The following is a 13,294-nucleotide window of genomic DNA, read 5'->3' as shown; positions in this document are numbered from 1 at the left end:
GTCTCAACAGGTTTTTCATTCCAGAGTTACCTTGTGAAAAAATAACGGATGTCTTTCATACTGTTCATATCGGAACAGGATCACTATGGCAAGTTTTCTATAAATTGGGGATTTTCTCTGGCTTGGCAACATTTCAAGTTGTGCTGCCTTATTGGCACATAGGGATTTGGTATGAGAGTGAAAGAGATTGAAGAATTCTTAGCCTTAAAATTATTTCATAATGGATTATTATTATTTTTTTTAATATTTTATTTTTATTTTATTTATTTATTTGAGAGAGACAGACACAGAGAGAAAGACAGGTAGAGGGAGAGAGAGAGAATGGGCGCGCCAGGGCTTCCAGCCTCTGCAAACGAACTCCAGACGCATGCGCCCCCTTGTGCATCTGGCTAACGTGGGACCTGGGGAACCGAACCTCGAACCGGGGTCCTTAGGCTTCACTGGCAAGCGCTTAACCGCTAAGCCATCTCTCCAGCCCACAAGTTCAGATCATGTTTAAATATATTCAGGTCTTTTGGTTTTCTGAGGTAGGGTCTCACTCTAGCTCAGGCTTACCTGGAATTCACTGTGTAGTCCCAGGGTGGCCTGGAACTCATGGTGACCCTCCTACCTCTGCCTCACAAGTGCTGGGATTAAAGGCATGCGCCACTATGCCTGGATCAGGTTTGTTTTTAATGAGAGAGCAAGAAGGTGGGGAGAGAAAATGAAGTGGTGTGCCAGGGCTTCCAGCCACTGCAGTTGAACTCCAAACATGCATGCCACCTTGTGCACATGTGCAACCTTGTGCATCTGGCTTATGTGGGATCTTGAGAATCGATCATGGGTCCATAGGCTTTGCTGACAAGCACCTACCTTAACCATTAAGCCATCTCTCCAGCCCTGTTCAGGTCTTATTTATTTACTTTGTTTTTTTGAGGTAGGGTCTCACTCCAGCCCCGGCTTACTTGGAATTTACTATGTAGTGTCAGGCTGGTATTGAACTCACGGTAATCCATCTACCTCTGCCTCCCTACCGAATGCTGGGATTAAAGGAGTGCTTCACCACACCTGGCATATTCAGGTCTTTCATATACAGCATGTGAACTTCTAAATACCCATCCAGGGCTGGAGAGATGGCTTAGTGGTTAAGTGCTTGCCTGTGAAGCCAAAGGGCCCCAGTTCGAGGCTCGATTCCCCAGGACCCACGTTAGCCAGATGCACAAGGGGGCGCACGCATCTGGAGTTCGTTTGCAGTGGCTAGAAGCCCTGGCCTGCCCATTACCTACCTCTCTGTCTACCTCTCTGTCCCCCCCCCTTTCTCTCTCTGTCACTCTCAAATAAATAAATAAAAATAAACAAAAAAGTTTAAATAAATAAATAAATAAATATCCATCCATGGCTCTGTTATAGGAGAAATCACTAAGAGACAAAGGGGATTCCACATTTAGAAATTGGAGCATTTGAACACTATAGATGAAGGATTGATTGTGACTCATAAGGAATGCATACCTGTAATGCTTGTGGGATTGAACACAGCTTCCAGAATGCAATGAAGTCATCTGCTGCTGAAAATAGTGCTTTAAATTTCAAACAACCCTTTTGGAGGTCGGGTTGTGTGTGTTTAAAGTAAATTTGTGAAATTTCTGTTCAGTGTTTTACTACCTTGTAGTTAATTTTTCTGTACCCTTTAGAATATCTTCTTTTTAGGCCCTTCATGATAACAAGGTACATAGTAATAATTTTGTCCAGAGTGACTTACCATACTTAGTAATGTGATAAATTAAAATACAGATTGCACATAATGTCTTTTAAAGTAATTTCAAGGTTTTTAAAAATTTATTTATAAGAGACATGGGGGGTGGAGAATGGGCATGTCGGGGCCTCTAGTCACTGCAAATGAACTCCAGACGCATGTGCCACCTTGTGCACCTGGCTTATGTGGGACCTGAAGAATTGAACTGGGGTCCTTAGGCTTCACAGACATGTACCTTAACCACTAAGCTATCTCTCCAGCCCCATCATAATGTTTAATCTAAAATGTTGCATTGTGGTTTGGGAGCAAAATAGTAAATTAGATCATCTCAAAGTCAGATGCAGACTAAAATAAATAGCTCCCATATAGGCATTCGTTTTAATACCTGCCAAACTGATTTGTGAGAAGATAAATCAGATCTTACACTCTTATTTCTTAGAACTTCTAGTGGCATCCAGTCTTTCCCCTTTGGCCATGGTGCTTTTTTATTTTTAAATCTATGAGTACCTGTGCACATGTGTAGGTCAGAGGGCAGCCTTGGGTTCTTGTTTCCATCTTGTTTGAGGCAGGGTCTCTTGTTCTTCACTGTTGTGTGTCAGGATGTCTGGCCCAAGAGCGTCCAGGATTTCACCATGTATGTCACCACATGTGTTCTGTGATCACAGCATGCACTACTGTGTTCTGCTTTATGTGGGTCCTGGGGTTCCGAACTCCCATGCTGTTTTTTGAGTTCTTTTGAGAGACCAGGCTCCTCCACCTCACCGCCTTTCAGCGCACATGTGCTCTTTCGTCTGCGGGGCCATTTCTTACCACATTCAGGCAAAGCCAGTCTGTTTAGCAGTGGGTGGGTTCTGAAGGTTCTGACTGCCTAAAGTCAAGTTGCTTAACCTTTTTCAGCACCTACTTCCCTCAACTGTAAAAACTGGATAATGTAAATAAGTAAGTACCTCTTTGTATTACAAAGATTGAGTACAAAGTGCATCTTTTACAGTATGTCCTTGAAGTGTGGACTCTTCTGTTTCAGCTTGGATGTCACTTACTCAGTGAGATCTTTCTTTTTTTCTTTTCACAATCTTTATTAACATTTTCCATGATTATAAAAAATATCCCATGGTAATATTCCCCCCCCCACCGCACTTTCCCCTTTGAAATTCCATTCGAGATCTTTCTTGATTAGCCACCTGTTACACCTTCAGGCACATAAAATTTATAGTTACTTGAGATTATTTTATTATTTTATGGTTACTTTAATTATATTTATATTTTTCCTTCTGTATAATGTAAGCCCTGAGGGCACATGCCTTTAATCCCAGCATTTGGGAGGCCGAGGTAGGAGGATCACTATGAGTTCAAGGCCAACCTGAGGCTACTAATGAATTCCAGTTCAGTGTGGGCCAGAGAGACCCTACCTTGAAAAAAACACCATATATATATATAAAAGCTCTGTGAAAGCAGAGAAATTTTCTGTTGACTTCTAATGCCTGAAACTGCCTAATCATTATTGGAGTGAGTTAATGAGTCATGTCCGCCCCCCAGAAGGTCTTTAAGACTGACAAGCAGTTTGTGTTGTCTTCGTCAGAGGAAGGTGTTGTCATGTGTACCTAACACCTTTAGTTTAGTTTTGTTTTTTTTCTTTGAGGTAGGGTCTTGCTTTAGGCCAAGCTAATCTAGAATTCACTATGTAGTCTTAGGGTGGCCTTGAACTCATGGCAGTCCTCCTACCTCTGCCTCCTGAGTACTGGGATTAAAGGTGTGCAACACCATGCCCAGCTATTTCTTTTATTTTTATTTTTTAGAGCCAAAGTGAGAGTAGCAGTGTAGTGGCACTCCAGGGCCTCAGCCACTGCATTCGAACTCTAGACACATGTGTCACCTCGTGTACATGTGCGACCGTGTGCTTGTGTCACCTTTGTGCATTTGGCTTATGTGGGATCTGGAGAGAGATTGAACATGAGTCTTCAGGCTTTGCAGGCAAGTGCCTTAACTGCTAAGCCCCCTCTCCAGCCCCACCTTTTGATTTTGCTCTAAGCTATGGATAGATACCTGGCAGGGGTTGGATGGGAATGATGTAGAGGAATAGTCAGTCAGTAGAAAGGGGAATATTGAGACTGGGGATAAAGTATACACTTAATTTCTCTTCTGTTTGTATTTATTTCTGCTGCTTCCAGCTGGTGAGTTCATGGCTCTTTATATAAGCCGTGGAGCTTACTTGTATCTTTAGGTTTGGGGACAGCTGGTTGTTCCTCAGCATCACAGAGTTACAGCTTTATTGCACTTCTAAAATAGAATGAGTAGACAGTGTTGATACGTAATTAGATACTCAGCTGTATATGATAATTTAGGAGCCCAAGGGATGGCCTGAGATCCTAAGTAGGCAGTGTGAAGCTGGGAATTCTTGGGTTGGAACTGAGTTAACTTAGATAGCGGTTTTTCACTTGCTTATACCTCTGCCTGGTTCTCATAGGCATACCCTTTTCTGCTCTCCTCCTCCTTACATTCATCATTTCTCTAACTCTGCCTTTATCTCGATGTTTTTCATACTCTTATACTTAAAGGAAACCCTGTGACATTTCTGTTATTTGGCCTTGGATTCTGGACCCCAAATGAAAATAAAAATTGCTTTCCCCCCCCTTGTTTGTGTTAGCAGAATAACATTGTTGTAGTCAGTCTGGCTTGAAATCTTGGAGTCATCCTATTATTGTTTTTGTATTTTTGGTTTTTCAAGGTAGTTTCTCACTCTGTCCCAGGCTGACGTGGAATTCACTGTGTAGTATCAGGGTGGCCTTGAACTCACCATGATCCTCCTGCCTCTGCCTCCCAAGTGCTGGGATTAAAGGCGTGTGCTACCACGCCTGGCTCTCTCTCTCTCTCTCTTTTTAAATGAATGGGGAGAGAATTGGTACACCAGGGCCTCCAGCCATTGCAGTTAAACTCCAGATGCATGTACTACCTAGTGCACATGTGCAACCTTGCACTTATGGATGTTTGGCTTATGTGGGATTTGGAGCATGGAACATGGGTCCTTAGGCTTCTTAGGCAGGCACCTGAGCAGCTAAGTCATCTCTCTAGCCCTCAGGTCATGCCCTATAGAGCAATCTAGCCTTGAGCTCACTAGATAGATCAGGCTGGTCTCAAACTCATGATCCTCCTGCCCCACTCAGCTTCTTGAGTTCTGGGATTACAAGTGTGCACCAATACACACCTAGTTTATTGGAATCAACTTAAACACTTCCTTCTCCTTCATTTCCCACAAACAAACACAAACACATCCTATCTCTTAAAAGTTCTGCCTTATTTGTTTAATATTAAATCAACTGATTTAAGTTTCTGTTTGGTTCTAAGCACATTGAGTGTCAGTTCCCTTCTTCCAACATTAACCACCCCAGTTCAGAGTCTCAACATACTTATATATTTAGTCCTCTCCTCTCATTTCTTCTTTTCCAGTCCAGTCTATGCTTTACTGACACAACCCCTAAAATATTGTTGGGTCATATCACTTCCTACTTTCTAGAGAGAAACTCTCCTTTCTATTCCAGGCATATTGTATATAACTCTTATGCTTAAGCCATGTGATCTGCCAAATTAGATTTCCTTATCATGCCCTGAACTTTCTCAGATTTTTTTTTCAAGGTACCTGCTCCAGTTTTAGTGCTTTGAGCATCTAGCCCAGGCTGACCTGGAACTCGCTACGTAGTCTCTCAGTGTGGCCTCGAGCTCATGGTGATCCTTCTACCTCTGCCTCCCGAGTGCTGGGATTAAAGGTGTGTGCCACCAAAGGCTTCAGATCTGTTTTTGTCCATGCAGCTTTTTCCTGGAAGTGTATATGCTTCCAGAGGGCTGACATTTTGTTTATTCATTATAAATTCCAGCATCCAGGGAGTACATGGCATATCTTTACATTCAAATGTTTGTTGAGAGAATGAGTGGAAAGCATTTGAATCCTCTTGTTTGTATCTGCTGTTTGGAGATGGTGTCTCTATGTGTTGCCCAAGTTGGCCTTGAACTCCTCGGCTAATGTAATCTTCCCATCTCAGGCTCTTGAATAGCTGAAACTACAGGCTGTTCTCAAACATTGCCTCTCCCAGGAAGCCTTTTCTGATCTTTTTGGTATATTTATACTGACCTGTGACAGAACCCTTTTTACTCTTTCTTTTTGTATCTCTACTGACTTTGGTGTATATGTGAAGTTAACATAGTTAGATAAATATTTTGAGTCTCCTATATGCTTCAAGGGTCTTGTGTAGGTACTTGAGGCTAAAAGACCATAGAACAGAGCTCCTCTCTTCTCATTGAGCTTTCCAGCTAGTGGGGGCGTCAGTCTACTGTGGTAGTAAAGGTTAGCACTCATAGCATCAAGCCAGGCACTTGATGGAAAACGGTGGTTAGAAATGAAGGGAAGAGCCTTATGTTTTGTGACTGAAGATTGTTGATTCCCCGTAGAATAGTCTGGGAGAACTGAATGCCTCATGGGATCAAAGGCCAGGTGTTTACAGGCTATTACCATAAGTTGGCCACTTGGTTGAGAGCTGTGTTAGATATCTTTCTACCTCTGCCCTGCTCTAGTCTTAGTGCCTTGAGCACCGGGCAGTTCCTGTGCTTGTCTGGTGTATGTAGGATGACTCTATTCATGTGTCTGGCATTGAGGGGATGACCAGGAGAGTGAGTCTCTCTCCCTTCCTGTATAGTCATGAGTCTCTTTGTGTACTAGCCAGCAGGATACTTGGACTTACTAGGAGCAAAGCTGCAAGAGTCCAAATTAGAAGCTGCCATTCCTTTTAAAAACATATTTACTTGTGGGCTGGAGAGATGGCTTAGCACTTAAGGTGCTTACTTGCAAAGCCAAAGGACCCAGGTTTAATTCCCAGGTACCCATGTAAGCAAGATGTACAAGGTGGCACATGTGTCTGGAGTTTGTTTGCAGGGGCTGGTGGCCCCAGCATACCCATTCTGTCTGCTCCTTTTCCTCTCTCTCAAATAAATAAAATTTAAAAAAATTTGTGTGGGGAGAGGGTTATGTGTGAGTGTGCACAAGGATCTACAGATGCATTGGCCACTTTTTGTGTCTGACATGATGTAGATACTGGGGAATTGAACCTGTGCCAGCAGACTGCAAGCAAGGCCTTTAACTCTGAGCCATTTCCTTAGCCCACCATTTCTTTCCTAAAATTAGATCAGTTAGTTAATTAACCAAGTTTTTAATTTTATTTTATTTTTCCCCCGAGATAGGGTTTTCCTTTAGCCCAGGTTGACCTGTAATTCACTATGTAGTCCCAGGCTGCCCTCAATATCAAAGCAGTCCTCCTACCTTTGCTTCCCAAGTGCTGGGATTAAAGGCATGAGCCACCATGCCCAGCAATTAATTGATTGTTGATTGAGATAACAGCTTGCTATGTAACCTAAGCTAGCCTTAGACTCATTGTGGAGCCCAGGCTGGCCTCAAAGTCATGATAGAAATTTTTGGACTTTTAAATTTTTATTTATATGAGAGAGGGAGAAAGAGAAAGAGAGAGAGAGAGAAAGAGAATGAGAATGAGAATGAGAGAATGGGTATGTCAGGGCCTTCAACTGCTGCAAATGAACTCCAGACTCATGTGCTACCTTGTGTATCTGGCTTACATGAGTACTGGGGAATTGAACCTGGGTCCTTAGGCTTCATAGGCAAGTGCCTTGACCACTTAGCCATCTCTCCAGCCCATGATTGAAGTTTTTGCCTTTGCCTCCTGAGTGATAGGATCACTGGTGTCTATTACCACACCCAGCCTGCTTGTCTTCTTAAACCTAATCTAGAAACTAGATAGATTGGTCAGGGCAGAGGCCAGCTCAGATTCAAGGGGAAGTTAAATAGCCTCACCTATCATTTGTAAGGAAATGTGTCAGAATTTGGTCTGCTATACCACTGTTTTATGTGCTTTTCACCCCTTTTTTCTTTTTCTTTTTGGTTTTTTGAGGTAGGGTCTCACTGTAGCCCAGGCTGATCTGGAATTCACTATGTAGTCTCAGGCTGACATGGAACTCATGGTGATCCTCCTACTTCAGCCTCCTGAGTGCTGGGATTATAGATGTGAGCCACCATTCCTGGCACTTATCATTGTTGTGATGTTTGCTTTTGTGTGTGTGTGTCTGTCTGCATATATATATATATATATATATATATATATATATGTATATGTATATGTATATGTATATGTATATGTATATATATGTATATATATGTATATATGTGTGTGTATACATACATATATATATATTTTTATTTATTTATTTATTTATTTATTTTTTGTTTGTTTTGTTTTGTTTTGTTTTTCGAGGTAGGGTCTTACTCCAGTCCAGGCTGGCCTGGAATTCACTATGGAGTCTCAGGGTGGCCTCGAACTCACGGCAATCCTCCTACCTCTGCCTCCTACTCCTTGTTTTTTATGATTTCCAGGATAAAAGAGGGAGCAATAAATCATATATATATATATATATATACATATATATATATATATATATATATGAAATGTATTTTGATTTATTTATTAGAGACAGAAAGGGAGAGAGAGAGAGTGAGAATGGGCATGCCAGGGCCTCCAGCCACTGCAAATGAGCTCTAGATGCATGCACCACCATATATATCTGGCTTACATGGGACATGGAGAATCGAACCTGGGTCCTTAGTCTTCATAGGCGTGTGCCTTAACTACTAAGCCATCTCTCCAGCCCAGAAACTTTTTTCTTTGTTGTTTCTAGAAAATCCCAAACAGTTTTTAAGTCATTGGAAGATGTTGGGGGGTGGTAGTGGCAGAGTAAAGATCAGTAAGTTGGCAGAGACTTGTTTTCCTTGTCTTGTACTAAAACAATACATAGTAAGTGCTTAGGAAATACTTGTTCAGCTGATTTGCATTCCTTCATATAATTTTTAAAATAGATTTATTTGTTTATTTGAAAGGCAGGAGAAGAAAGTGAGAGAGGCATGCCAGGACCTTCTGTCACTATAAATGACCTTCAGATACATGCATCACTTTGTGCATCTGGCTTTATGGATACTAGGGAGTTGAACCTGGGCTAGCTGGTTTTGCAAATAAGTGCCATTAACTGCTGAGCCATCTCTCCAGCCCATGTCAAATTTTACATACAGAACAGACACACAAACATGTACTTGTATAGTAAGAAATCTCAAGATTTTGTTTAATAGCTCAAAAATAATCAGCAAGGGAAATGCTCAGTGGGTAGGAGTGCTGGAAACACAAGCATGAAGGCTCGAGAGAACCTGAGTTAATCCCTAGCACCCATGTAAAAAGTGAGTCTTGAGGGCTGGAGAGATGGCTTAGCGGTTAAGGTGCTTGCCTGTAAAGCTAAAGGACCTTGGTTCAATTCCCCAGGACTCATGTAGCCAGATGCACAAAGTGGCACATGCATCTGGAGTTTGTTTGCAGTGGCTGAAAGCCCTGGTGTACCCATTCTTTCTCTCTCTCTTTCTCTGCCTCTTTTCTTCTCTCAAATTAAAAAAAAAAAAAAAAGTGAGTCTTAAACATGCACACCTGTAACCCTAGTACTTTTCGGGCAGAAATTGGAGAATCCTTAGGGCTTGCTGGTCAGCCAGCTTCAGTAAGAGACTCTGTCTCAAAGAAATAAAGCAGAAGAGTGACAGAGGACATCTAACATTCTCCTTTAACATCCACATGTGTGCACAGGGTATACATATCTCTACATATACATCACACATGCATAAAAATAAAGTCAAAATCTGGCCAGCTTACATTCATAATTGATTTTTAAAAAGTAATTTTTTATGCTGTGTGTGGTGGTACACACCTTCCCCACCTCCCTGAGGGTAGGGTCTCACTCTAGCCCAGGCTGACCTTGGACTCATATCAATTCTCCTATAGCTGGGTGTGTTGTGTGCACCTTTAATCCCAGCACTTGGGAGGCAGAGGTAGGATGATCAATGTGAATTTGGGGCCATTTTGGTACTACAGAGTGAGTTCCAGGTCATTGAGCTAGAGTGAGACCCTACCTCAGGAAAAAATAATTTTTATGTCTTCTCAATATTTATGTCTATGCCCATAAACTAGTGCTGCTTTCAGCCTTTATCAGAGAAGCTTCTTTTTGTGGTGGGTTTAGGTTAATGCAGATACACGTATGTGACCAGAGTGCTGAGAACACATGACTATTGTATGCCGCGTCACAAACAAGACATCTGTATAACCCCCTCCAAGGCCCAGGGAACATCATGGGAAAAGGGGAGGAAAGAATGTAAGAGTTGAGGGGTGGGGAGGAGAGCTGGGGAACCCTGTCTTCTGGATATAACATGGCCGTTAAACTCATGAACTCCTAAAAGGTTGTTTTATAGCACAAGTTGTGCCTGTCAAAGTTTTGTCATGAATGGAAGAGGCTCATGAGGCCTCATCCCTCTGGAAGGACTTGTTAACAGCTGCTGGGGAGGGAGAAGTCATGTTCTAAAGTGGTATAGCCACTGGTAAGTTGCCCGTCTTCCAGTAAATATCCTCCTGTGTATGCTCATGCAAGTCATCCTAATTAAATTTAGTAGGTCACACACACATTCTTTTTTGGTTTGTTTGTTTTTTGAGGTAAGGTCTCACTCTAGCCCAGGCTATCCTGGAATTCTCTCTGTAGTCTCAGGGTGGCCTCGAACTCACAGTGATCCTCCTACCTCTGCTTCCCAAGTGCTGGGATTAAAGGAGTGCGCCACCATGCCAGGCTCACACTTATTCTTAAAAAAAAGAAAAAAAGAAGAGATATAAAAGTGGGAAGGGTACTGATTGGAAAGTAGATGGGGTATAGTAGGTATGGGAAAAGGATAAGAGAGGGTCATGGGGAGTGATTATGACCAAAGTACATTATGTACATCAGTGACATTATCAGAATGAAAAGTAAGGGGCTGAAGAGATGGCTTAGTGGTTAAGGTGCTTGCCTGTGAAGACTAAGGACCCTTGTTTGACCCTTCAGGTTCCATGTAAGCCAAACGCACAAGGTGATGCAAGTGCAAGGTGGTACACGTGTCTGGAATTAAATTGCAGTGGCTGGAGACTCTGGTGCACCAAGGCTTCCTCTCTCTCAAAATAGAATAAAATAAAATAAAATAAAATAAAAATAAAATGTAGGACTGAAGAGATGGCTTAGCAGGTAAGGTACTTGCCTGTGAAGCCCAGGTTTGATTCCCTAGTACCCATGTAAGCCAGATGCACAAGGTGTTGCATGCATTTGGAGTTCATTTGCAGTGGCTAGAGGCCCTGGCATGCCCATTTTCTCTCTCTGTGTGCCTCTTTCTCTGTTAAATAAATAAATAAATAGGGGCTGGGGAGATGGCTTAGCAGTTAAGTGCTTGCCTATGAAGCCTAAAGACTCCAGTTCGAGGCTCGATTCCCCAGGACCCATATAAGCCAGATGCACAAGGTGGACATGCATCTGGAGTTTGTTTGCAGTGGCTGGAGGCGCTGGTGTGCCCATTCTCTCTCTCTCTGCCTCTTTCTCTGTCTGTTGCTGTCAAATAAATAAAAATTTGAAAACACTTAAACAGAAAAATTAATAATCAAAGGAACCATCACATCTTCAGAAGAGCCATATGAAACCAGCTTTTAAAAATTTTTTCGAGGTGGGGTTTCATTCTTTTGGCTGACCTGGAATTCACTAGGTAGTCTGAGGGTGGCCTCGAACTTACTCTCCTACCTCTGCCTTCTGAGTGCTGGGATTAAAGGCAGAAGAAGGAAGATGGCTATGAGTTTGAGGCCAGCCTGGGACTACAGAGTGAGTTCCAGGTCAGCCTGGGCTAGAGTGAGACCCTACCTCAAAAAACCAAAAGTTGAAACAAGACAAAAGGAATAGTATATTCTGCTAGTTACATAACTTACTTTTAAACATATTTTTATTTCTTTATTTGCACATGCAAGGGGGAGGGGCAACAGGACCTTTTGCTACTTCAAACTCCAGATACATTTTTGACTTTCTGCATCTGGCTTTTTGTGGATACTGGGGAATTGAATCTGAGCCAGCAGGCTTTCAAGCAAGCACCTTGAACTACTGAGCCATCTCTTCAGCCCTGTAACTTTTTTTAATTGACAACCTCCGTACATATACACAATGTACACTGTCCATAATCCACTCCTATGACCCTTTTTGTGGCCTCTCCTACTAAACCACGTCTTCTTTCCCATTAGTCCCTCTTCTGTTTTCATCTTTTTCCCCTTCCTCCATCATCTTTGATAATATGTTGATGGGCCTAATCTCATGTAGGTAGCAATGGCTACTGTGAGGTCATGAACGTGACCACTGCTTTGTGTCTAGAAGATAGCAGTTATATAATTTATAACGTTAGTGCTTACTTAGTAATGTGCATTTCTCAGTGCTGTTTCTGCATGGTACCATCCAAACTTTTTGTTTCTTTCTTCATTTCCAGGTTGCCATCACGAAAGCCAAGGTGGATTTCTCCAGTGTGGTGTGCCTGCCCCCTTCCGTCATTGCTGTGAATGGGCTGGACGGAGGAGGGGCTGGCGAAAATGACGAGGAGCCAGTGCTTGTGTCCCTGTCTGCGGTCCCCAGCCCCCAGAGTGAAGCTGTTGCCAATGAACTGCAGGAGCTCTCCCTGCAGCCCGAGCTGAGCCTGGGCCTCCATCCTGGCAGAAATCCAAATCTTCCTCCCCTCAGTGAGCGCAAGAATGGTGAGTATTTAAGGAATTATTATGTTTCCTGATTTGAGCCAAGATCTTTATGTTTATAATTTCTAGATCCTACTTTGTGTCTCTTGAAAATTTCTTATTATCTTAACCTTTCTTCCTCCCTCCCTCCCTCCCTCCCTCCCTTCCTCCCTTCCTTCCTTCCTTCCTTTCTTTTTTTTCTTTTTCAAGGTAGGGTCTCACTTTAGTCCAGGATGACCTGGAATTCATTTGGTAGTCTCAGGCTGGTCCCAAACTCACAGCAATCCTCCTGCCTCTTTCTCTTGAGTGCTGGGATTAAAGGCATGCACCACCATGCCTGGCATTATTATCTTAATATTTCTTATAAAATAGAGAAACAGATTGTTTTCTGCCCAAGTTATTATAGTTGCTTTTTAATTTCTTTTCTTATTTCTCTCCTTGTGGGCACTAACCTGTTCTGTCTATTGATTCATTACGTCAGCAAATATTTGCTGTGTATCAGCTGTGTTAGGGTTAGGAGTTAAATGTAGAACAAACCTCTCCCATCAGGAAACTTACTCCTTGTCAGAGTGGTCTTTTAGAACTTTCTCTAGCATACTTAATACTTTCCAGTGATTGCTTTGTGGTATAAAAGCAAAACAAGTTTTAAAAAAAGCATGTTTGGCAAATCTTTGCAGGATCTGGTCTCTGTATTTCCTTCATTATTATTTATTTATGAGAGAGACAGAACGAGATTAGGCACACCAGGGCCTCCGGCCACTGTAAACAATCTCCAGACACATGTACCACCTTGTGTATCTGACTTATGGGTCCTGGGGAATCAAACTGAGGTCCTTTGGCTTTATAGGTAAGCGCCTCAACTGCCAAGCCATCTCTCCAGCCTACTTTTTATTTTTAAAATACTTTTATTTATTTGAGAGAGAGAAAT

The 13,294-nt window shown here is 42.3% G+C and overlaps 1 protein-coding gene across 1 annotated transcript in view; it reads left to right on the top strand.

The window, feature by feature from the left end:
- Positions 1-13,294, top strand: part of Mrtfa (myocardin related transcription factor A) — a 201,906-nt gene that overhangs the window by 69,323 nt on the left and 119,289 nt on the right. Inside the window, exon 3 of the mRNA XM_004650334.3 lies at positions 12,129-12,390. Coding sequence (XP_004650391.2) covers positions 12,129-12,390 — 262 coding nt within the window. The remainder of the gene's footprint in view (positions 1-12,128; positions 12,391-13,294) is intronic.

This window comes from Jaculus jaculus, chromosome 6 (genome assembly GCF_020740685.1).
Source record: "Jaculus jaculus isolate mJacJac1 chromosome 6, mJacJac1.mat.Y.cur, whole genome shotgun sequence".
NCBI classification, from domain to species: Eukaryota; Metazoa; Chordata; class Mammalia; order Rodentia; family Dipodidae; genus Jaculus; species Jaculus jaculus.
Note: the sequence above shows the minus strand (reverse complement) of the source record. Positions and strands in the feature narration are given on the sequence as shown.